This window comes from Pelodiscus sinensis, chromosome 9 (genome assembly GCF_049634645.1).
Source record: "Pelodiscus sinensis isolate JC-2024 chromosome 9, ASM4963464v1, whole genome shotgun sequence".
NCBI classification, from domain to species: Eukaryota; Metazoa; Chordata; order Testudines; family Trionychidae; genus Pelodiscus; species Pelodiscus sinensis.
The window spans coordinates 43630457-43655705 of record NC_134719.1 but is presented as its reverse complement, the minus strand read 5'-3'; the positions used below and the strand labels follow the sequence as shown (position 1 = coordinate 43655705).

General features: G+C 44.7%; 1 protein-coding gene across 1 annotated transcript in view; it reads left to right on the top strand.

Annotated features, from left to right (window-relative positions):
• The first annotated feature begins 979 nt into the window (after nucleotides 1-979).
• Nucleotides 980-25249, top strand: part of SLC25A24 (solute carrier family 25 member 24) — a 41211-nt gene continuing 16941 nt past the window's right edge. The window contains exons 1-4 of the mRNA XM_006119789.2: nucleotides 980-1162; nucleotides 19875-20001; nucleotides 22807-22894; nucleotides 23833-23944. Of these exons, the coding sequence (XP_006119851.2) occupies nucleotides 980-1162; nucleotides 19875-20001; nucleotides 22807-22894; nucleotides 23833-23944 (510 nt within the window). The remainder of the gene's footprint in view (nucleotides 1163-19874; nucleotides 20002-22806; nucleotides 22895-23832; nucleotides 23945-25249) is intronic.

The window sequence follows — 25249 nt, the reverse complement described above, 5'->3', positions numbered from 1 at the left end:
GCACCTCACAAATCTTTAATGTAAAAACTTAAATAAACAACAAATGGTCTGGTAGCACTTTATAGACTAACAGAACATGTAGATGGTATCATGAGCTTTTGTGGGCACAGCCCACTTCTTCAGATGACCCTTTAATGTATTCTCTTCGCAACCTCATGTGATTGAAGTATGATCTCCATTTGACAAACAGGAACTGAGGAACAAGGCTAACCTCAGCTCACAGAATAATGTGGTAGAGCAGGGAATACATGCTGCTCTACTTGAGTCTCAAGGCCCCCTAACCACGGGGCCATTCTTCCTCTCCGTGCAGAAGAGCAGGACTAGTCACCGTACAAGGAAAAACCGAGGGCAGCAGAAAAGCGGGTTGAAAACAGTTTGAAGCAAACAAGCACTTGCAGCCCCCCCCCGTCCCTTGCTAAGCACCGACCCGCTGCCCCACGCCCGGCGAGTGGGGACGCAGCTAGGTTCCAGGAAGCTGGGTTTCCCTGTTTTGCCCACAGTGGATGTTACGCTCTCTCCGCTTTGCAGCTCCCCGCCTTGGCTCCGGCCCCCCGGGACGGGACAGCCCAGCCCAGCGCAGCTCCCTTCCCGGCCGGGCCAGGGCTATCGATCCGCCTTCCCTTGCTGCGCCTCACCAGGCAGCTGCACCCTGCTCCGTTGTCGGCACCGCCCGGGGCCAGGCGCCCGAGGCGGGAGGGGCGCGCACGGGCTCCCGTGTCTAGCTGGAGCAGCCCCGCCCGCAGCCGCTTTCCCATCCCCCGCCCGGCCCAGCCTCGCACCCGGCTCGGTAGCTCAGGCCAGGAAGCTACGCCCCGCCCAGGCCGTGGCCAGGCAGAGCGGGCCTGGGGGAGCCGCCCTTCCCTTCCCGCTGCGCGCACTGCCTGCTCCTCCTCCCCGCTCGGCTCTGGCCTCCCCGCTCCGCTTGCCCCTGACCGCCCGCGGCTCCCCGCTGCTCCGCCCGCCCCCGGCCGGCTGCACCATGTTTCGGTTCCTGCGGGGCCGGGTACTCCCCCAGGCTGCCTGCGAAGAAGCCAACAACAGCTCCCGGTACGAGAATCTCTTCAAGAAGCTGGACCTCAATGAGGACGGGAGAGTGGACATCGCCGAGCTGCAGGCGGGCCTGAAAGCCCTGGGCATCCCCCTGGGCAGAGATGCAGAAGAGGTAGGGGCCGGGTGGGACCGGGGTAGGATGTGTGTGCGGGGAGGTGACGCCCCTGGTGCCTTCTGCAGCAGTGAGCGCCACGGGGCTCAGCTTCCCCAGGGAAGCACGGCCTTGTCTGCACCACAGAGTTATATTGGCCAAAGGCAGCTTTTGTCGACCAAACAGGGGAGATGTAGAATAGTGATAGAGATGTAGCCCTGTTAGTCTAGTGTAGCTGAAACAAAAGACAGGACTATGCATCACTTTAAAGACTAACAAGATGGTTTATTAGGTGATGAGCTTTCGTGGGCCAGACCCACTTCCTCAGATCAAATTGTGGAAGAAAATAGGCATGACCTTTAGTGTATATGGTCATGCCTATTTTCTTCCACAATTTGATCTGAGGAAGTGGGTCTGGCCCACAAGCTCATCACCTAATAAACCAACCTGTTAGTCTTTAAAGTGCTACGTAGCCCTGTTCTTTGTTAGGGGAGATGTACACACTGTAGTGCCCCTCCCCATGACAAAACTCTGCTGCTTTGCCAACAAAGGCCCCCTCTAGGAGAGGAGCAGAACTTTTTGTCTTCTTCTGGCCACAGTGTCCGTGTACTCTGCACTTGGTTTTGTGCCTGTCAGTGGCCACGAGGAGGTGTCCCGCAATGCGCCTCGAGAGTGACCTGCTCTGGTCAGCAGTGTGAACTTAGCTGCCCTACATCTAGGTACACAGGCATCCACCCTTCCCTCTTGAAAGTCAGCTGCTGGAAAGTTCTTCACCTTTCCTTGAACACTCTAGTTATTCCCCAGCTGTATTTTTTGTTTGCTCTCTTGCCTATTTCATTCAGGTCCCTTCTGCCCTGTGGTGGGGTACAAGGCCTAACACATTAGAAGAAGCAGGTCAAATAATCAAAATAGAACTACATTTCTGAAGTCACTTTCTGCGTTTAGATATAGGTGTATAAGAAGGGCTAGATCCTCCTCCCAACTATATTAGTGTAAATCAGGAGTAACTGAGTTGAAGTCAGTGGAGTTAAAATAGTGTAGGTGAAAGGAGCGACAGGCCTAAAATGTTCACACCTTTTTATCTGGATTCTGGTGGAAAACAATTTTGTTTTTCCTTTTAATATGCTGAATTTAGATATCTTAAGCTAAACAACTTTTTAAAGACTGCTCAAGTTGTTAACTCTTTATAGCCACAATCCTGCAAATGGATCTGCGTGTGAATGTGACTGTACTGTCATCATGGTGAGCTTGCATGCACCCAATTCAGGACTGAGATCTGTGTTTTCAATTCCTTAGTATACATTTTTTATTGTAAATACCAATGTATATAGGCTTTTTGTAAGGCTGTAAATAGATAAAATATCCTGAGTTCAAAATTTTATTAATAGCCTGGCAGTTGGTAATTCTGTAGGCGGTTGGGCTTGGCTTTGTGTCTCACATCTCTGGTATTTCACCACCCCTTGTTGTAGGATACCTGATAGCACATTGCAGGCCCAGAATAATAAAGAGAATGAATAGCTGATTTTGGCACTGATTTGCACATTCTGCATCTATCTGTTTGCATGATCTGAGTCATGGAGGTGTAAGTTCCTCTTGGGCACCAGGTAAAAAAAAAAGTTCGAGCACTTTCAGCCTCTGTCAATAGAGTGTAACACCATAAATGGCTACTGAAGCAGGAGGTGCAAGTAGAAATTATTGTCTTGGATCTGGGCAGTGGCTGACCCATAGAGTTAAAAAACCCTGTTTATTTTATATTTGTTAGAAACATTTCATGATCCCTCCCCCAAATTCCTAAACATTCATACTTCATTGTGTTGTAGTGTTCTCGTTGGACCATTGAACTTGTATGCCCTTTATTGTTAGTGATTTAATTTCATTTAGGGATATAAAAATCTTATATTACAACAATATGATTGACAAGATTCTTAACTTATCAAAATCACCCTAGCTACACTGAGTTTCATAGAGCTGTGCTGAGTTATACCTGCTGATAATCTGATCCCATATATCTAAAAAGAAACATTCTGTTTCTTATTCTTTTTCAGCCAGGGACAGAGTATAATGTGAAATGGTTTACTTACCATACATAATTCTATGGATTAGAAAGTTCTTATGATAAGGTGATTTTATTCTGAGAAGGCAACATTTGGTCTGTGACTTTTAATTAGATCTCCTTGTTTGTCAAAGCTGATGAAGTTGGCCTTACTAGGTTAGCTAATCTTAAAAGTTTACATTTGTTTTAATTATTGTTAATTTATGTTGACTTTCTAGATTTGCAATCAAACCTGAGATTAGTTTAGCAAGATAGAGCTCTCCACTGTCACATTCATGGTCTATCTCATATTTCTGTGTAACATAACCAGAGTGCAACATTATACAGTTCTCTCATTTTATTTTTTAATAATGCCACACATTATAGATTAGGCCTCCTGTAAATTGTATCATTTAACCAGTTAACCGTTGGTGGGAGCAGGATAGCCAGGGTGGAGGGTCTTACTGTTGCTGCGGGCAGACATGTCAGGGCCTCTGGAGTGGGCTGGGGGTGGTGGTGGCGGGGTCGGGGTTTCACCGGCCCCTGCCGGGACCGCGGTGACATGCAGGTAGGCTGGGGTCCTGCCTGCCCCTGCCGCCACAGCAGGGCTGGGATCCTGCTTGCCCACCATATCATCCTGCCTGTTGCTCTGGTCTGGCTGAAGTCCTACCAGCTGTATCCCCACAGCTTGCAGTCCAATTAAATGGTTATCAAGTAAGCATTCTAGTAAGCCTAACACTTACTAGGTAACCAGTTAACAGGTTAATTTTTTATATCCCTAATGGAAAACCAGGACAAAATAGCCTAATTATAATGTTAGTATTCTTAAAACTGTGTATTCTTAAAACTAATTACTTTCAAAAGTTGATCCTGAATAAATAAAAGATTACTTAAAGGGCTTTTAGCTTCCTGCCTATCCTTGGTATTCATTCATATTTTATATTGTCACTATCCAAGGCAGTTTATTAATATTAATACTTGAAAATAAAAGAAGAAAATCCACTTCTGAGACAGAAACATGTCATACAGCTTTCAGATCAGAGGGATGGATTTTGTTTTCAGCTGTGATGGTGCAAATCTAGAGCAGGCTCACCGAAAATGAATGGAGTTACAGCTGTGTAAAATGGATGCAAGAGAGACAAGTAGTGGATATGTTGAATTACAAAACCTGATTTAGTTGAAGGGTTCAAAACCACTCTTGCAATCAATGAATTTGTGTTCTCTATTTTCATTTATTTAATAAAGACAAATGCAAAGTACTCCACTTAGGAAGGAACAATCAGTTTCACACATGCAGAATGGGAAGCGACTGTCTAGGAAGGAGTAAGGCAGAAAGGGATCTAGGGGTTATAGTGGACCACAAGCTGAATGAGAGTCAGCAGTGTGATGCTGTTGCAAAAAAAGCAAACATGATTCTGGGACGCATTAACAGGTGTGTTGTGAGCAAGACACGAGAAGTCATTCTTCCGCTCTACTCTGCGCTAGTTAGGCCTCAGTTGGAGTATTATGTCCAGTTCTGGGCACCGCATTTCAAGAAGGATGTGGAGAAATTGGAGAGGGTGCAGAGAAGAGCAACAAGAATGATTAACGGTCTAGAGAACATGACCTACGAATGGAGGCTGAAAGAACTGGGTTTGTTTAGTTTAGAAAAGAGAAGATTGAGGGGGGACACGATAGCAGTTTTCAGGTATCTAAAAGGGTGTCATAAGGAGGAGGGAGAAAACTTGTTCATCTTGGCCTCTGAGGATAGAACAAGAAGCAATGGATTAAACTGCAGCAAGGGAGGTTTAGGTTGGACATTAGGAAAAAGTTCCTAACTGTCAGGGAAGTCAAATACTGGAATAAATTGCCCAGGGAGGTTGTGAAATCTCCATCTCAGGAGATATTTAAGAGTAGGTTAGATAAATGTCTATCAGGGATGGTCTGGACAGTATTTGGTCCTGCCATGAGGGCAGGGGATTGGACTTGATGACCTCTCGAGGTCCCTTCCAGTCCTAATATTCTATGATTCTATGATTAGTTACTTAGGGAAGGGACGGTACAGTCTGTTTCCTTAACTGAGAGAATTGTCAGTTTTAAATTGCATGCCAGCAGTGAATGTCAATCATATTTTGTATGTTCACTATTGAAAACCTGTCACACCAGTTTCATGCCTGTGATAAAGTTGCAGAATGCAGGGAATGAAATAGGGGTGTGTCTCTGTGTGTCTATGTCTCTGTGGGGGTGGGAAGAGAGGAAATTAGGCACTCAGATTTTCTAATGTTTGAGGGAAACTGAATGTTTAATGTCCCAGCATTCTGCACTAAAAACTGTATCAAAATGTCATGTGGTACCTTATAGACTTACAGATTTATTGCAGTATAAGCTTTCGTGGGCAAAGACCCACTTTGTCAGATGCTTTGTCAGAGCTTATGCTCCAATACATCTGTAAGGGTATGTCTACACTACCACCCTAGTTCGAACTAGGGTGGTAATGTAGGCAACCGGAGTTGCAAATGAAGTCCGGGATTTGAATTTCCCGGGATTCATTTGCATATAGCCGGGCGCCGCCATTTTTAAATGTCCGCTAGTTCGGACTCCGTGCCGCGCGGCTACACGCGGCACGGACTAGGTAGTTCGGACTAGGCTTCCTAGTCCCAACTACCATTACTCCTCGTTTCACGAGGAGCCTAGTCCGAATTACCTAGTCTGTGCCACGTGTAGCCGCGCGGCACGGAGTCCGCACAAGCGGACATTTAAAAATGGCGGAGCCTGGCTTTATGCAAATGTAGCCCGGGAAATTCAAATCCCGGGCTTCATTTGCAACTCCGGTTGCCTACATTACCACCCTAGTTCGAACTAGGGTGGTAATGTAGACATACCCTAAGTCTATAAGGTGCTACAGGACTCCTTGTCACTTTTGCAAATTCAGACTAAAATGGCAACCCCTCTGATACTCAAAATGTCATGTATTTCTAATTTTATAAGTACAAATTTTATCATGGCAGGCAACTTCCTAACAATTCTGTCAATCTCTTTAGGTTTGCTTGCTAACTTTTACATATGGAAAAACTGAACCAAGGCGACTGAGAATAGGAATGGTCTTCTCTTCCTTTAGTTAATGCCTATTACGCCCGCTGGCATGTAGGGCAGCCATGAAGGTTGTTCATTTTTGTTTTTCTTTGGCCATTTTCTCCAGCGTGTCCCACTTGTAGTTCATTCTCTTCATATCTGCCTCAACAGTACGCCGCCATGTTGTCTTGGGCCTCCCACGTTTCGGTTGTCCTTCAGGCATCCAGTGAAGTGTGACCTTTACAATGACGTCTGCCTCCCTTCTCATCACGTGCCCTATCCCTCTCCAGCGTCTTCTCATAATGATAGTGGTCATCTTTTAAAAGCTCTTCCTTTAGCTGCTACAAATGTAAAAGCCACCACAGTCATTAAATTGCTTTTGTACATCCATCTTACTCTCCTTCTTCCAACATAGCTTGTATCACTTATGGAGGTGGTTTTTATGCCGACAGCAGAGTTCGCTCTGATCAGCATAGAGCATCTTCACCAGATGTGCTAGAGCGGCATAGCTTTGTTAGTGCAGCTGTGCCACTGCAGTGCTGTTTGTGTAGACATTAGGAATGTTAGAAATCATTTAAAATAGTAACTGTGTACCCATTAAATATCCTATCGGTTATGAGGTAAACTGTTAAGCTTTACCTGGGAATGTACTACAGGCTGCTGCAGGCTCTGCAGTAGGAGCCGGTAGGCTGAGTCTCAGCATGTGCCAGTCCTGGAAGCTTGTCCTGGTCCTGGTCTGCTCAAAATTCAAATGCAGAGCTGCAGTGGGGGCAGCTCAAGAGCTGGGCCAGCTGCCGAGACCCAGCACATGCCAGGGCTGAGCTTGCCTGCCAGCTCCAAGTTCAAATGCAGAGCCATAGTGGTTGGAGGGGGGAGGGGGAGCTGATTCCCTAGGTGGGCAGCATCTAATTGGTAATGTTCATCGATCGATATTAGCTTCTTGGTTAACTGGTTAAACTCTAACATCCCTAATAGAGTCTGCACATAATGTAGTTCAGAAGTGGCTTAAGGCCATCTTAAGACATCCACAGGCAAAACTGGTGATGCATATGGATGTGCAGAGGAAACACTTGCCCCCACAAATGCTATGGGCAGGAAGGTCAAGGGGCCAGAGCCTCTGAGCAACTTGGTGGTATGCTCAATGTACTCAGTTTTATCCAAATGAATATGGATAAGTATCCCTTTCCCCTACAGCAGTGGTTCTCAAACATTTTGGCCTGCGGCCCTCCACACTCAACACAGACCTTTCCATGGACTGCGAGCTGATGGCAGGGCCACCCAGTGGGGCCTGGATAGAGATGTAAGTGAGGAGTCGACTACTCGAGTACTTTGCTTTCCCTCACCCCTTTGTGGCCTCTGTATGAGCTTAAAAGCTAGTTCCCTCCATCACTGTCTCTCTGGTGCCGCCTGCTCCCCCCGCTGCCTCTATCAGTGGCAGCTGTGGGGGGTAGGAGAGGATGCTGCGAAGCAGCCTTTGCCTGCAGCGAATTGAGGCTTGCCACAGGCAGAGGCTGCTCCAGCAGCAGCCCCTATCCATGGGGGGGGGTCAGCGAGGAGCTGGGCCTGCCCGCGGAAAGGTCCTGCTGCCATGAAGCAGCCCCTGTTCATGACTGCTGGACCTGGTGCAAGCCAGGACCGAGCAGTATCGGCTTGCGTGGATCCGGGACCACTGCACCTTCGCAACTCTGGAGCTCTAGCATGCGGCTGCCCGGCGGGGTTGGCAAAGCAGTGGTACCAGCAGGAGTTGGGGAGCCAACTAGGTGGCTAGCAGTCCAGGCTAGCAGAGCCAGTGACAGAGGTCCAGAAATGAGCTTTCCTGGTCCGGCAAAATCCCTCATCTGAGACTGGTCAGGTCCCGAGGGTGCCAGGCCAGGGAGGTCCAACCTAGTTAGGCCTAGACTCAGATTCTTTTGGATTTGAAAGAATCTGCACTGGAACTGTTCTTCAGCCATTGCAATGTGGAAATACTTGATTTAGCTATAATTTTTAATTTAATGCATTTAATATTGTTGTTTATAGGGTGCCATAAGTGTGCATTTTTCTTTACAGATATAAATAGGACGGGACCATAGTTAGCCTTGGTATTATGGAGTACACATCCACTGAAGATGGTGGAGTTTCACTCACTTAACCAGGGTTGAATTTCATCCAAGAAGCTTGCAGTCTAATAAAGAGATAACATTAGACTAGGAGGCAGAGTTAGATGATCTCATATGAAGGGCTATTCACTAAGGAAGCTTTTCTTCAGCTATAGTCAGTCCCTCTTCAGTCTAGGGAAAACCTGAGGAACAACTGGTCAGTGTATGTGACCTGCCTTTTTTTAATATGTAATATGAAAACATCTGGTCACAGCTAGGCTTATAGTACTGATCTATAGTGCTGTTTTCATTTTGTTTCATTGTAATGCATCTACTAGTCATAGTTCACAGAATGAGCATGAGTCACTAATTGCATCAATTAAGAGTCTAAGTTGGAAACACCCAGCAATCTTTTGGTAACATGACTTTTAAATCTTCATAAGATTTGATTAATCAGTGAAAATAACAAGCTAATTCAACTGAGAATATACTATATATTTTTAGTTTGTTTTTCTGTTTGATCAAGAACTCCTTTTAAACTGTAAGAGCTAGGACCACCAAATTCGGTATAAAGCTTCCTGTGATTATAACTTAAACCAGCATAAGTGCTGGATTGTGCCAGGAAAACGGGATGTGCCTGGAATGGGATTATTTCTCATAAAACTAAACATAAGACACAGAATCACCAAATCAATACAGTCCTCAAAATTGACATAACTGAGTGAATGTTGAAAGAGACTGAACCAAGATGAACTTGAAAAAATAGGATGTGTCTAGAATAGCATTGCTTTTCAATAAACCTTAGAGAAGAGAGATAAAACAGAGAAATTTGGAGTAGTGTTCTGTTTTGGCACAGCTATATCAGTGCTTAATCTTTGAAAAATATAAAAAAATGTTATTGAAAACCAAATTGACTATAGATCTTTTTTGTTAAAACATAGCGAGTGATAAAGAGTTTATAGGGAAGAAGAAAAATACACTTCATGGCATTCCTATTAAAAAATTACTTAAAATTAAATGAAAAAAAAATTAATAATCCCCTTTTTATGAAAATCAAAATAAAATTAACTTAATAAAATAATACTCTATTTTTGGAAAATACAATCATTTAAATAAAGTATGTATATTTTCCCTTTATTGAAAAAAAAATTGTGTTACCCTCCGGGTAAATCTGCTAGTTATTTTATAAATCAAAACCAGCCTCCTCACCCACAATTTCTTTGTTTTAGCAATGATAAATTCAGAATGTGTGAAAGTTTCCCTAATTTTGTTTAAAATCATAATTTTAAAAAGTGACATTTTTAGGAATTTAAAAGAAAAATTGGCATACAAATATATAAAATAACTTCTGCCTTGTTCTACTCTGTATATACCATCATGTTTAACATATCAAAAGGTTATAATTGTACCACTCAGAAATCTAACAATATACAGATTGGACCTCCCTGGTCTGGCACTCTCACGATCTGACTAGTCCCAGACAAGGGAGTTTGCTGGATTAGAGGATGTTGAGGTGGGAGAGCACTGGCTTCCCCACTGGGCTCCTCGGCCCTACAGACTTCACTGCCCCACTTCTGTTTCCAGCCGCCGGTAGCCTCTGCCACTGGTGCTCTCTGGTCCAGCAACATCCATTCTCTTGCCGGGCCATGGATGTTGCCAGACCAGATAGTTCTGGACCACAGCGGTACAAATTGTACCAGGTCAGCTGTAAAAATATTAGGTGCAAAATATTTAGTAGCTTAAGAGAAAATGTTGCAGGTTCACCTTGTTCTGTCATGAACTATTGTTTATGAACAACACATTATAGCTGTGGATGCAGCTAAGAATACTAGGACAATTTAAACACTACAGCATCCTTGCCTATTTTGCTAACCCAGGTTTTAATTTATTCCATTGTTTCATTCCATCTCCAGATACTTTGACTTGTGTTGCCTTAGGCTATGTCTACACTTGCAGAGCTTTATGCTGTCAGTTTCACTGGCAATAGGGAACCGGTAAAAGAAAAGTGCTGGTTTATGTATTCACTTGGAGTCACAGGCATCAGTGTTTACATTTGCAGCATTTCCAACTAAGGATGTTAAAATTTATTTAATTAAGTAAACATATAACCACTGAACATTTCAGCGGTTACAGGGTTACACATGGGTGTGTGTGTGTGTGTGTGTGCGTGTGCAAGGCAGCTGCCAGTCCCCCACCCATGCTATTGCCTCTGACATAGAGGCAGCAGCGTGTGTGTGTGCATTTTGGGAGCCTGAATGTAAGAGTGGAGGTTAACTGATGAGTCCAGGCTCATCATTTAACTGTGTATACAGTTACGCTTTCACATCCCTACTTCCAATGCCTATGAGAGCAGTGTTCTGAGGACAGCTATCCCACAGTGGGAAGGGAAGAGTGATCACAGGTCATCCTGGATTCCTGCACACACCCCCATCCCTGAACACTGGTCAGTTCCAGTAGCTCAGCATTGCTGCAAGCTGGGGATTATTTGCTCTATGGAGCGGGCATTGTCACCTGGCTAAATAAGTGAACACTTCCTAAAAAAATAGGAAGGGGGCATTTCAGGTTCCCAGGACTTTGCATGGGGGTGGGTGGGTGGATGCCTGTTTTCCTGGTGTTACAACAGCAGAGCTGCTGACTGGAGTGGACACGTAGGCATTGTGTGTTATCCTGTGCAGGCTACAAGCTCTAAAACAGCAAGAACATGTCTTCACTTGCACATCGATACAAAAGCATTAGAGCCGCATGCCTCTCATGGAGGTGGTTTTTGTTTTGTGGTGAAGCTTTACTGCAAAAAGCCAGTGTCAAGTGTTAGATGTTCCCGTGAATTTTGAGCAAAAAATAAAGACTTTTTCCACTTTGAATGGCAAGTGTAGACATAACAAAATACAGGACTATGTAGCACTTTAAAGACTAACAAGATGGTTTATTAGATGATGAGCTTTCGTGGGCCAGACCCACTTCCTCAGATCAAATAGTGGAAGAAAATAGTCACAGCCATATATACCAAAGGATACAATTAAAAAAATGAACACATATGAAAAGGACAAATCACATTTCAGAACAGAAGGGGGATACGGGGGGGGGGAAAGGAAGGTGAATGCCAGTGAGTTAATGATATTAGAGGTGGGGAAGGGTAGATGTCTGTGAGTTAATAGTATTAGAAGTGATAATTGGGGAAGCTATCTTTGTAATGGGTAAGATAGCTGGAGTCTTTGAGGATAGTTTCCTCAACTCCCGTCCCCTTTTACCCCTTCTCTACTTACGCTACATCGATGACATCTTTATGATCTGGACGCATGACCAAGAAACACTGGAGACATTCCACAGAGATTTCAACAACCTACACCCCACCATCAACCTCAGCCTGGACCATTCCACACGAGAGATTCATTTCCTGGACACCACAGTACAAATCAACAATAGAAAATTAGACACCACCCTCTACAGAAAACCCACTGACTCATACAGTTACCTACATGCTTCCAGCTCCCATCCAGCACACACCATACGATCCATCATCTATAGCCAAGCCCTTCGATACAATCGCATCTGCTCTAATCCCACAGACAGAGACCAGAAACTTCAGGATCTCTACCAAGCATTTATAAACCTCAACTACCCACCCGGAGAAATAAAAAAGCAAATTGAAAGAGCCAAACGAATACCTAGAAACCATTTACTACAAGACAGACCCAAGAAAACCAACAATAGAACATCACGTGTCATCACCTACAGCTCCCAACTTAAACCTGTCCAACACATTATCAATAGATTACAACCTATACTGGAACAGGACACTAAACTCCAAGAAGCTCTGGGAGACAGACCCATAGTCTCCTAGGGTATGTCTACACTACCCCCCTAGTTCGAACTAGGGGGGTAATGTATGCATACCGAACTTGCTAATGAAGCCCGGGATTTGAATTTCCCAGGCTTCATTAGCATAAAGCCGGCGCCGCCATTTTTAAAAGCCGGCTAGTGCGAACCCCGTGCCGCGCGGCTACATGCGGCACGGACTAGATAGTTCGGACTAGGCTTCCTAATCCGAACTATCTAGTCCGTGCCGCGTGTAGCCGCGCGGCACGGGGTTCGCACTAGCCGGCTTTTAAAAATGGCGGCGCCGGCTTTATACTAATGAAGCCCAGGAAATTCAAATCCCGGGCATCTTTAGCAAGTTCGGTATGCATACATTACCCCCCTAGTTCGAACTAGGGGGGTAGTGTAGACATACCCCTATAGACAACCACCTAACCTCAAGATGATTCTTACCAACAACCACAGGACATACCACACTAATACCAACCCTGGTACTTTCCCTTGCAACAAACCCCGCTGCCAGCTTTGTCCACATATTCACTCTGCTGACACTATTATTGGGCCTAACCAAGTGAGTTATAAGATCAAGAATACATATTCCTGCGCCTCCAGAAATATAATCTATGCTATCATGTGCCGAAAGTGTCCGTCTGCTATGTACATTGGACAAACGTCTCAGACACTTCGCCAAAGAATCAATGCCCACAAAACAGAAATTAGACAGGGTTACAAAGAAAAAACAGTTGCTTGTCATTTCAACGAGAAAGGACACTGTCTCAATGACCTGCTAACCTGCATCCTACTTCAGAAGACATTCAGATCTGCACTTGAAAGGGAATCCTCTGAACTGGCATTCATGCTAAAATTCGACACTCTCTGCAGGGGACTTAACAAAGACTCCAGCTATCTTACCCATTACAAAGATAGCTTCCCCAATTATCACCTCTAATACTATTAACTCACAGACATTTCCCCTTCCCCACCTCTAATATCATTAACTCACTGGCATTCACCTTCCTTTCCCCCCCCCTGCATCCCCCTTCTGTTCTGAAATGTGATTTGTCCTTTTCATATGTGTTCATTTTTTAAAAATTGTATCCTTTGGTATATATGGCTGTGACTATTTTCTTCCACTATTTGATCTGAGGAAGTGGGTCTGGCCCACGAAAGCTCATCATCTAATAAACCATCTTGTTAGTCTTTAAAGTGCTACATAGTCCTGTATTTTGTTTCAGCTACACCAGACTAACACTGCTACATTTCTATCACTATTCTAAGTGTAGACATGTGTTTAGTGTGCAAGATTGAGAAAAAGATCAAACAGAATTAGCTGTTTGTACAAAAGGCACAAAAGCAGAATTGTAATAAATAGTTTGTGTTAGAAACCACAGCTTGAATGGTGTAACTTGTAAGATCAGGATGTTCAGTCAAAACATGAAGGTCTTGATATTAAAATACAAACAAATAAAAGGCAGTTTTAAGGTTTGTAGCATCATGAAATCTGCTGGTGCACTCAACTAGTAGTTGCCAGTTCTTTGTATATTTGCCTTGATGCTCTGTCTCATGTAACATCTTTATTACTTGGGTTCAAAGTTTCAGACTGTGAGATGTGAAATGGCCTGCACTGGGGAAACAAGCAAACATTTTTTTTCCTTTTTGTTGGACCTGACCCAGGGTGTGGCAAGCCCACAGTAAGTCTGTACCAGGAAATAGCAGGTTAGCTCTCATGGCAGCCCAGGCTACCAACTTCATCATTTGCCTCCCTTGCCAACTAGTGTTTGGTTCTGTGGAATAGCACAGGAGAACCAGCACTGCAGTTCATCTAATTGCCCCTTATGGATAAAGTTGCCAACTTTCTAATCACACAAAACCAAACACACTTGCCCCACCCTGGCCTGTTCTCTGAGGCCTTACCCCCATTCACTGCTTTCTTTTCTCTCCCCCACCTTAACTCACTAATTTTCACTGGTGTGGGCAAGTGGTTGGAGTACAGGTGAGGATGAGGGCTCCAGCTGGGGGTGATAGCTCTGGGATGGGGCTAGCAATAAGAGGTTCAGGATGCAGGAGGTGGCTCAGGGTTGGGACAATGGGTTGAGCTGTGTGCTCTGGGGTGGGGCTGGAAATGAGGGGTTTGAGGTACATGAGGGGATAGAAAACAAAATGTCTGTGTCATGGCTCAGTCCCCCAATCTGACACTCTGCATGCAGAGATGGGGGGGGGGGCAGCTAGCAGAATAATCACTGCAAAAACCTGTCTATGATTCTCAGAGACAAACTTGTTCAATCTCAGTCCCCCTGAGATAAAAAAAAAAAAAATAAGACTGGTTCCTTGCTGCCACATCCCAAGTGAGTCAAAGAAAATATAAAAATTAAACCCTTTTCCAGAGAAAAGATCACTTGGGAATCCCATCCCTAAGGTATAGCTCTCCTCCCAGCCCCAACTCCTGTTTTGCTTGGTGTTGGGAAAAACAGAGTGAATCCACAGACAACAATGGACTCTGCCCTTGTAACTAGGCACTTAATCGTAATGACACAACAATCAACCAATACCTGTTAATTAGAATAAAAAGAAAACTTATTAGCAAGACAAAACTACTGTTGCAAGCATAGTAAATTGGCTACGTGGTAAATAGCCACAATTGACAGACTCAGGGAAAGTCTCTGGCTGTAATCCTTAATTACAAAAGAGAAAAGCCATTAGTCAGCTCAGACATGATTTCCAGACCCCCAAACAAGGACAACAATAAACCCTGAGGAACTATCTAAAACTTTCCGCTACTTATACATTTAAAGAAATCCATTATTGGAGAGAGAAAGCATCTCCCTCAATACTTAGGAGAAACTGCTCTGATCTTAAAACAAAGGGTGTGTCTAGACTACTGAGTTTTGTCGACAAAAGTGGACTTTTGTCGACAAAACTATACCTGCGTCTACACTACCGCTGAGTTCTGTCGACATAATGTCGACAGAACTCAGCAGTTTTGTCGACGCTGGTAAACCTCATTTTACGAGGCATAACACCTTCTGTCGACAGAGTTCTGTCGACAGAAGGTGTTATTGCCTGTAGGGTTGCGTCTAGACTACAGGGTTTTGTCGACAAAGCAGCTTGCTTTGTCGACAAAACTGAATGTGTCTAGACGCTCTATGTCGACAGAAGTTTTGTCGACAGTATCTGTCGACAAAACCCTGTAGTCTAGACGTACCCAAAGAGAGAAACGTACCCTGTTTTCCAGTTTGAAATTCCCACCTGCATTGTTATTGGATAATTTGGGTTCAGGCAATCAACACCTTTGCTAAGTACCTGAATTAACCCCTCAGTCACCGGGGGTATGTCTAGACTACATGCTTCTGCTGACAGAGGCATGTAAACTAGGCCACCCAACATAGTCAAAGAAGCCAGGATTTAAATATCCCCGGCTTCATTAAAACAAAAATGGCCGCCACGCTGTGCTGGCTTAGCTGATTGTCGGCACAGCACAGCAGTCAAGATGCGGACTGGTCAACAGGGGAAGCCTTTGTTGACCTCTCCTGTAAACCTCGTTTCACGACGCATAAGGGAGCGGTTGACAAAGGCTTCCCCTGTTGATCAATCCGAATCTTGACTGCCGCACTGTGCTGACGATCCGCTGAGCCAACACAGCGTGGCAGCCATTTTTATTTTAATGAAGCCGGGGATATTTAAATCCTGGCTTCTTTGACTATGTCGGGTAGCCTAGTTTACATGCCTCTGTCGGCAGAGGCATGTACGCTAGACATACCCTGGGTGCTGATCAGCACTCCTTTTGATCATGACAGTCTGGTACCAGTCTGCACTCGCAACAAAATAGAAAATTTGGTGGCAAAAGTGTTGGAATCTGTGATGTCTTGGAAAAATGCCAAATTCTGCAACCAGAGTATAGCAGAATCAGTCCATTGAAGTGGAGGGACAATTGAGATCTGTGTTCTTGTTTCAGATTCTTTATCACTTCAGCTACTTCATCTCGTGACTTTTGTGAATTTCAGTGCTATTTACCACTTTCCCTGTCTGGTGTGCGTCTGCTACTATTCCTGTCAGCAGTAGTAGATTCATAATCGGGGTAGTGAGTGTGGCAGACCACAAGGGGATATGTGCCCCAAATGCCATAGGCAGGAGGCGCTGCTGTGTAGCCAGCAAGAGCACTAGTGAGGAGGTCTCCTGGCACCCGCAGTGGGGATCCAACCACCTGCATTCACTGGCAGTGATGGGGAAAGTGGAGCAAGGTGGCCCTAGCTCACTTTTCTCTCTTGGTGCACCACTCGGTGGGAGGGATGGGATTGCCCCACACATTCACTGGTGGGAAGCAGAACAATGTGGTTGGGGAAGTAAAATAAGCTGTGGCCGTGTTGCTCTGCTTCCTCTGCTGCTGCCGGTGAGTTTGGGGCACTGGCCCTCTGCTGCTGACACCAGCTCCCCAGCCTTGACTGGGAGAACAGGTAGGGAAGAGGCAGGGAGAGACCAGGGGAAGGAGTGGAGAAGAGAAGGGGCCTGGAGCAGAGGGCATTGTCCTATCCTTCCTTAGACTATGGGGAGGGTCATGTGGCTGGTAGCTCTTCAGGTTCCTCCTTACCAGTTGCCTCTGTTCATAATACAGCAGTTTTTCATAATCCAGTTTCAGAATATCAATCGGCATTCATAAGTTGTACAGATAAAGCCCTGATTTATTACTTGAATTAAAAAAATTAAACTGAAAATTAGGGATGTAAGCGACTAGTCAACTACCTGATAAGTAAATGCTTATCAAGTAGTTAATTAGGAACTTGACTAGTCACTTTCCCCCCTTGTTTCCTCTATCATAGAGAGATAGCAAAGGGGGGAGCATGAGTTGGTGCTGGGGGGAGCCAGCTTAAAAGCTAGTTCCTCCCTCAGCACCGTCTCTGCAGGAGGCAGAGGGAAATGTCGCCAGCGGGGAAACTCTTGTTCGCGCTAGTCCCACTGCTGCTCCTCTCCCTTTGGAATATACACGAGTCACCTGTGGCTCTTGTGCATTTCAAATGAAGAGGCACAGAGAGGAATCCTTGCCAGTGTGGACCGCTTTGCTCCACACTGGTGTGGTTCCGCTGCCTCTCTCCCTTTGAAATATACAGGCAGCTCCTGTACATTTCAGAAGGGGAAAGGCAGAGGGAATCTCTGCTTTTTTCCCTTTGAAATATACAAGAGTCATGGGTGGCTCTTGTACATTTCTAAGGGAAAGGAGCATTGGGATACCGAGTGCCCCCCCTTATCGACTAATCGAGTAGTAGATGGAAATTCTATCAACTACTCGATTAGCTGATTAATTGAAATTTAACATCCTTACTGAAAATGCATTAATTTTTTTAGCAGAGGTTTTAAGCCTACTGTGAGGTGCTTTGAAATATAACCTTCAGAATTTTGCTTTCAAATAAATCTCTGATTCACCCAGTGCATCTCTAATTCTGTATTCTGTTTCATTTGGAACGCTACACGTGTGGGGAGAGTGGAATATAGAGGTTAATATCCATCCTGAAGTATGAGAGCAGATCTTCACCTTAAACTCTATATTCTAATAATTGATTCCCAAACTTTATTCATTCACATCCTACGTACATCAAACTCATGTAATGTAGTTTGGAACCCCTGCTGTAAAAGATTAGCAGGCTATAACCCCCCATTTTTGTGACTTCTTGAGATACAAACAGGTGTTGAATGTAGACTAAATGTCTAGTAAGCAAGATAACTTGAATTCATTTCATCCCAATCTCAAACATGTATTTATAGTGTGCAGGAGTTGTAGATGTATAATTTATAGAAATTGTATTCAACCCTTGGCTAATTTCATAGACTCTTGAATGTAGTTCTGTTTTATTTGTCTCAATGTGCCTTATCATTACTTGGATGGAAATAGCAATGCTTCCTTACCAAGCGTGGTAGTGTTGAAGTTCAATCATAGAATCCTAGAATTGGAAGGGACCTTGAGAGGTCATCGAGTCTAGGCCCCTGCCCTCATGGCAGGACCAAGCTCTGTCTAGATCATCCCGGATAGATGTCTATCCAACCTGCTCTTAAATATCTCCAGTGATGGAGATTCCACAATCTCTCTGGGCAATTTATTCCAGTGTTTAACCACCCTGCCAGTTAGGAAGTTTTTCCTAATGTCTAAACTAAACATCCCTTGTTGCAATTTAAGCCCATTTCTTCTTGATCAGAGGCCAAGGAGAACAATATTTCTCCCTCCTTGTAACACCTGTTTAGATACTTGAAAACTGCTGTCATGTCCCCTCTGTCTTCTCTTTTCTAAACTAAACAAACCCAATTCTTTCAGTCTTCGCTCATAGGTCATGTTTTCTTGACCTTTAATCATTTTTGTTGCTCTTCTCTGTATCTTCTCCAATTTCTCTACATCTTTCTTGAAATGTGGTGCCCAGAAATGGACACAACACACACCAATTGGGGCCTAATTAGCACAGAATAGAGCGGAAGAATGACTTCTTGTGTCTTGCTCACAACACTCCTGTTAATGTATCTGAGAATCATGTTTGCTCTTTTTTTTTTTTTGCAACAGTGTCACACTGTTGACTCATGTTTAACTTGTCGTCCACTATGACCCCTAAATCCCTTTCAGCAGTACTCCTTCCTAGACAGTCTCTTCCCATTCTGTATGTGTGAAACGGATTGTTCCTTCCTAAGTGGAATAGTTTGCATTTGTCCTTATTAAAATTCATCCTGTTTACCTCAGACCATGTCTCCAGTTTGTCCATGTCATTTTGAATTTTGTCGCTATCCTCCAAAACACTTGCAACCCCTCTCAGCTTGGTATCATCTGAAAACTTAATAAGCGTACTCGCTCTAAGAGTATCTAAATCATTGATGAAGATATTGAACAGAACTAGTCCCAAACCAGACCCTGTGGAACCCCACTTGTTATGCCTTTCCAGCATGACACTGAATCATTAATAACTACTCTCTGAAAATGATTATCCAACCAGTTATGCACCCACCTTATAATAGCCCCATGTAGGTTACATTTCCCTAGCTTATTGATAAGATGATCATGCAAGACTGTGTCAGATGCCTTGCTAAAGCCTAGGTATACCACATCCACCATTTCTCCTTTATCCACAAGACTCATTATCCTATCAAAGAAAGAAGCTATCAGATTGGTTTGACATGATTTGTTCTTTACAAATCCGTGCTGGCTGTTACCTATTACCTTATTACCTTCCAGATGGTTGCAGATGGATTCCATAATTACTTGTTCCATTATCTTCCCTGGAACTTGAGTTAAACTGACTGGTCTGTAGTTACCTCCTCTATCAACTCCTGTAGTTACCTCCTCTATCAACCCCCGGTTCTGCCTTGTCCCTCCTTTATTTCTGCTATTACAGCCCATGCTCCCTCCCATTTCTGAGCCATCTCTCAGGCCTTCATGTTTTTCACTTACCTATGGGCTTTGGTCCCCTGCCCCCAGTTTAAAGCCCTCCTCACTAGGTTAGCCTGTCTGCATCCAAATACCGTTTTCCCCTTCCTTGAAAGGCGAACTCCATCCCTACTTAGCAGTCCTTCTTGGAACAGCATCCCATGGTCAAGGAAGCCAAAGCCCTCCTGGCGACACCATCTTCACAGCCAATGGGAGTGGGAAATCAGTTTTTGGAGTGAAGAAAAATGTTGCCTTCTGAAATGTGAGAGATGTCATGATTGATTATGCAAATCTTAATATTACAAAGCACTTTTAATTTATTTTTGATGAACAATATTTTCTTAATTGTTTTTCTGTAAACAGAAAATTTTTAAAGCTGGGGATGTAAACAAGGATGGGCAGCTGGACATCGAAGAATTCATGCAGTACCTTAAAGACCATGAGAAAAAAATGAAACTAGCGTTTAAGAGTCTGGACAAAAACAATGATGGTATGTATTTATTTTCACTTGTCCTGGGGTTCAAAAATCAGTTTGAAAGAAAATGTTAATGCCAATTACTGAACTAGGTTTCTGAATAATTCAGTATAAAATGGTTTATTTCCCCAAAACATTTAAGGACCTAAATAATTTTTTTGTAATGGAAATATTGTATATAATGTAAGTGGAGGTAATTTTTGTGTGTGTACTGTTTTCTGAGATGGAACTTGTATTGCGAATATCAAACTTGTATCCTCTCCAGTGAATTTCATTTGGATTAGGAGCAGACTCATAATTTTGATTACGCAGTTGTGATAGGGTCAGGCCAGAGTATTGGAAGGGAGGCATATTAGTGTCAGACTGAGTAAATATCTGTTCACAGGGTAAACTGACAGGGGCTATTCCAGAACCAGCAAGAACGTGCCAGAATCAATAAGGGCAGTTGAGCACCTGGAGCTAATTTAGTGGGCTTACAGAGCTAAGTAAGCCATGGCTAGTTAGAATACCTGGGGCCAATTAAAGAACCAGTTGAAACTGGTTAAAAAAAGCTTCTCTGCTGTATGCAGGAAGCTGAGAGGACAGAGAGAGCACTACAGAGGGTCTAGGACAGGGGTGGGCCAAAGGACCTCTGTGGGCTGGATCTGGCCCGCCAAGCAAGTTGATCTGGCCCACGGAAGCCCTGTTGCTCCCTCCTCCCGCAGGCCAATCAGGGCCTGGAGGAGGGGAGAAGCATGCAAAGTCTTCTCCTGCCCTGCCCCTGCCCTGCAAGGAGTGTGCCACGCTTAGAAGCTATGATTGGCCTGGGAGCGGAGGGAGTGCGCAAAGTCTCTTCCTGCCCTGCAAGGGGCTCCTCACTTAAAGTCAACTGCCAGCTTCTGCTCAGCTGGTGGTTGACTCTAAGTGCGGTGCTCCCTTGCAGGGAGCGAGAGACTTCACGTGCTCCCCCTCCCCAGGCCCTGACTGACTTGGGGGCTTTAGGGGAAAGCATGCAAAGTCTCCCCCCACCACCAGGGGCACAGGTACCTAGAGGGAACCGCCAGCTGTTCAGAACAGCTGGCGGTTCTCTCTGGGGAGAAGACTTTGCCCAGTCCCCCGACTCCCAGGCTAATCAGAGTCTGGGGGTGGGGAAGCACGGAAGTGTCCTGGCCCCGTCTCTTCGGCCTGAGGCCCCATCCCTTCTGGGGCAGCCTGGAGCCACTTCAAAAATTTCTGAAGTGGCCCCTGGTCAAAAATTATTGCCCACCCCTGGTCTAGGAGGAGCAAGAACCAGCGGAGTCTGGTAGGAAGAGCCTGAGAGAAGGAAGGTGCTAGGGAAGGCTTGTGGAAGTAGCCCAGGGATTTTGTAGCTGTCTCATAGCTGGTGTTGGAGACTTCTATAGGCAGCTGCTATTACAGGGCCCTGGGCTGGAATCCATAGTACAGGGCGGGCCCGGGTTTCCCCAACACCCACTTCCCCATTTCCACTCGGGAAAAAGACTGGCTGCAGAAAAGGAAGTTGTTTACCCAGCCCTGTATCATTTGGGGGTCCACTGAGAATGCAGAGTTTGGTTTCCCTTTGTATCTTAGGCTGGCCAATTATAAGAGTATTGGTCGATCTTCTGGTGTTCAATTTAGTGTGTCTAGTAAAGACCCACTAAGGCAGGGATGGGCAGTAATTTTTAATGGGGGGGGGCATTCCAAGATTTTTGGCAGGTGGTCAAAGTCTGCATTTCTACCGAGGGTGTGCAGGGTCTGGGACAGAGGTGGGGTGCAGAAGGGAACTTGAAGTAGGGAATTGGAGTGCAGGAGGGAGTGTGGAGTCTGAGAGGGAGTTTGGGTGAAGGAACGCTTATGGGTGCAGAAGAGGATTCTGTCGTGGGGGAGGGGCTCTAGGCGGGGGTGCAGAGCCTGGGAGGGAGTTGTGACCTGGGAGAAAGTGGGATAGGGGTACAGAGGATTTGGGTGGTGGTCTGTGGCTGGTAGATGGGGGGACAGGGCATGGGTGCCAGATACAGGCTCTGGCTGGGAGGTGCTTACCTAGGTGGCTCCCAGCCATCAGCCTTGCAGGAACCTGAGCTGCAGTGGCAAGCTGTTTCACGTGGCTCTGCTCCAGGCAGTGGGGGTGGAGGGGCTGCAGGGGGCAGGGAGGGAAGGAGGCTTCATTGGCTGCCCCTGTCTCCAGCAAAATTTCTCAGCTCCTATTATCCAGAAACTGGCCAATGGAAGTTGCGAGATTTTGCTGGGGTGCAGGACAGAGGACAAAACCTCCCTCCTCTCTCCCCAGCATAGAGCATCCACATTTAAAGCAGCAGCAGCAGCTACACTGTGCTTAATGATTCCAGCGAGGCAGCCTCAGGCTGGATCCGGTGGCTTGGTGGGCCAGATCCAGCCCGTTGGCAGACTCTTGCGCACCTGTGCACTAAGGGCACCCCCTTGGCTTTGGTACACTTACTCCTCATGAGGAGTAAGGGAAGTTGATGGGAGTGTTTCTCCTGTTGACCTCCTGCTGTGAGGATGGTGCCGAAGCTCAGGTTAAGGTGTGTCGATTCCAGCTATGGTTTTTATGTAGCTGGAATTAGGTTCCTTAAGCCAACCTTCCCCCATAGTGAGGACCTGGTCTAAGTGTTGATGCACTTACATATTATAAATACATATAATCCAGTTATATCATTTAGGACTTCAGTGTAAAAGTGTATTAAATGGTCTATGCTGCTTTGATTGAAATGATAGTTTAAAGACTTCTCAAATCTTCAAGTAGAAGATGATTATCATTTGAGCTTACATCCTGAGGTCTGAAGAAGTATTTATCTTGTACATATTTTCTTTTAATGCTTTAAGGAAAAATTGAAGCATCAGAGATTGTCCAGTCCCTCAGGATCTTGGGTATTGTTATTTCAGAACAACAGGCAGAAAAGATTCTACAAAGGTCAGGAACTATTTGTATTTCTAGTCATTGTTTGTGAGTCTGTCTGTATATCCTTCAATTGTCTATTCATAAACACATTTACATAATTCCAGATCAGCCTTAAAATATTTTTTAATCGAAGGTTTGATTAGCAAAATATAACACTAATTTTTATTTTCATAAGCAGGGCTTGACAAACGGCGGCAAAATCTACTCGCCAGCCCCTCATTGCACATGCTCAAGACCCACATTGCGCATGCGCGCGCCGCCAGTGAATGGGGCGACCAGCTGAAATCTACTCGCCACAGGCGAGTAGAAACAGCGATTTGTCGAGCCCTGTTCATAAGCATTTAGGACAGAATCTGAGTTGTGCTAATATTTAGATGTCTGTCACCTCTATTTGCCTAACCATTGTAGTTGACCTTCAGTTTAACATGTTCTATTTTCCTTTCTTAGGGAACTAAAGAACCATGCATACTCTTCCAAATATGATAGTATAGTAGAATCCCTGTTCTGCTAAATATTTGAGTTCATAAAATTGAAAGATTTATAAAATAGAACATCTCAAATTTATACTAGGCAAGGTGTATAAGTTGTAGTGTGGTACTCTGCATTGTTTTCTTGTCCTTCAGACCACTGCAAAGTATGATTTCCAGGGGATTGAAGGTAGTGGAAATGTGAAGGGATATTGACTTGTCCTTTGTTAATGTGACTTTTGTTGTGTCTGTTTCCTACCCCACCTACCCTGGTTGGGAAAAATGGTTCATATTACTGGACATTCATAAGATTAGTATTCATAACATTGAGGTTCTGCTGTACAGGATTTTCACACTTTTGTGTGAGGACTCGTTTGCATGGGCTCACAGGTCTTTAAGTTTAAAAAAGGCGGTGTGACAAGATATTCTATTATTTGTTTTATAGATATGTTACAATTTTTCAAACTTTTGTTTTAATTTCAGCATTGATGCTGATGGGACAATGTCCGTGGACTGGAATGAATGGCGGGATCATTTTTTATTTAACCCAGCTACAGACATTGAGGAAATAGTCCGTTATTGGAAACATTCTACTGTAAGTTTAGCTTGTATTTTAAAGCAGATCTATTTTTCTTAGCTCTATGTTTGTGTATGAAAATATCCTGCATCTTTGACTCTAAACCTAGATTCTGCTCCCAAATCTTTCTCTGTCAAAATTAACTGTAGAACTTCAAGCTTTCTGAGAAGCTTTAGACAGGCTGGTATAATTTGTGCTTTTTACCCCCAAACGTGGTGGTGTTCTCCCATCTTCTTGCCCCGCGTAGTCCTGTGAGTGAGTATTTAGTTCTGGATCAGTGAAAAAGTCTAAGGTCCAGTATCTTGCCAAGCATTTGGACTAGAAACGAGTTTGTTGTTCCCTTGGGGAGGCCTCACAAAACTGTCACAGAAGGTAAATCCTTTTTTCTAGTTGCTTTCTAGTTATTTGATAACAAACTGTTGCATTCATGTATTCATACAAGTTGGAGACGTATTTTAATTGTTTCAAATTATTGATATTCTGTCAGCAGTTTCATTTAACCAGCAATTTCATTATAAATTTCACAAAATTGCTAATTTCATGTAGACCATAGGTGTGTGTTTGCACACATACATGTGCATGGTCACTCTGTAGCATAGAATTGCTCTTACTTAAATTGTATAATAGTGGAATGAAATTACAGTATGTCCATTAGAAATGTCATCATGTCGACAACTTCTTGATTAACCAATAAGCCTGGAGCTCGGACTCCACTGACGGGCTGTTGCCACAGAGCCTTCTGTGTCCATGGGGAACTCAGATCCCCCATGGACAGGGGCTGCTGTCACCCTACAGCAGCCATTCTGTCAGAAGCAGCAATGTGGAGTGGCAGGCAGCTGATCTCTGCAAGGAGTGTTTTTTAAACTGGCTCCCTTGTGAGTTGGCTCCTGCCTGCCACCCCGCACTGCTGCTTCTGATGCAGAGGCAACAGTGTAACGTGGCAGGGGGCTTCTAGGGAATGGGACCGAGAGCACACTGGCTTCCCACCCTGCCTCTGGGGACTATCCAATAGTCTTGTAACCACTAAGATTTCATGTGGTTACATGACTATTTAATTACACGATATCTAACATCCCTAATAGGGATGTAAGCGACTAGTCGCTTCTCCCCCCCCCTTGCTGCCTCTATCAGAGGCACTAAGGGGAGGGAGCAGGAACCCGTTCTGAGGGGAGCCAGCTTAAAAGACGGTTCCCCCCCAGCACCATCTCTGCAGGGGACAGAGGAGACAGAGGGTTAGCAGGGATCAGGTGTGAGCTGGGAATCAGCCAGTAGGCTCCTAATACGTTTAAAAGGCTGATGTGCAGCGGGGGGATCTGGTGCGAG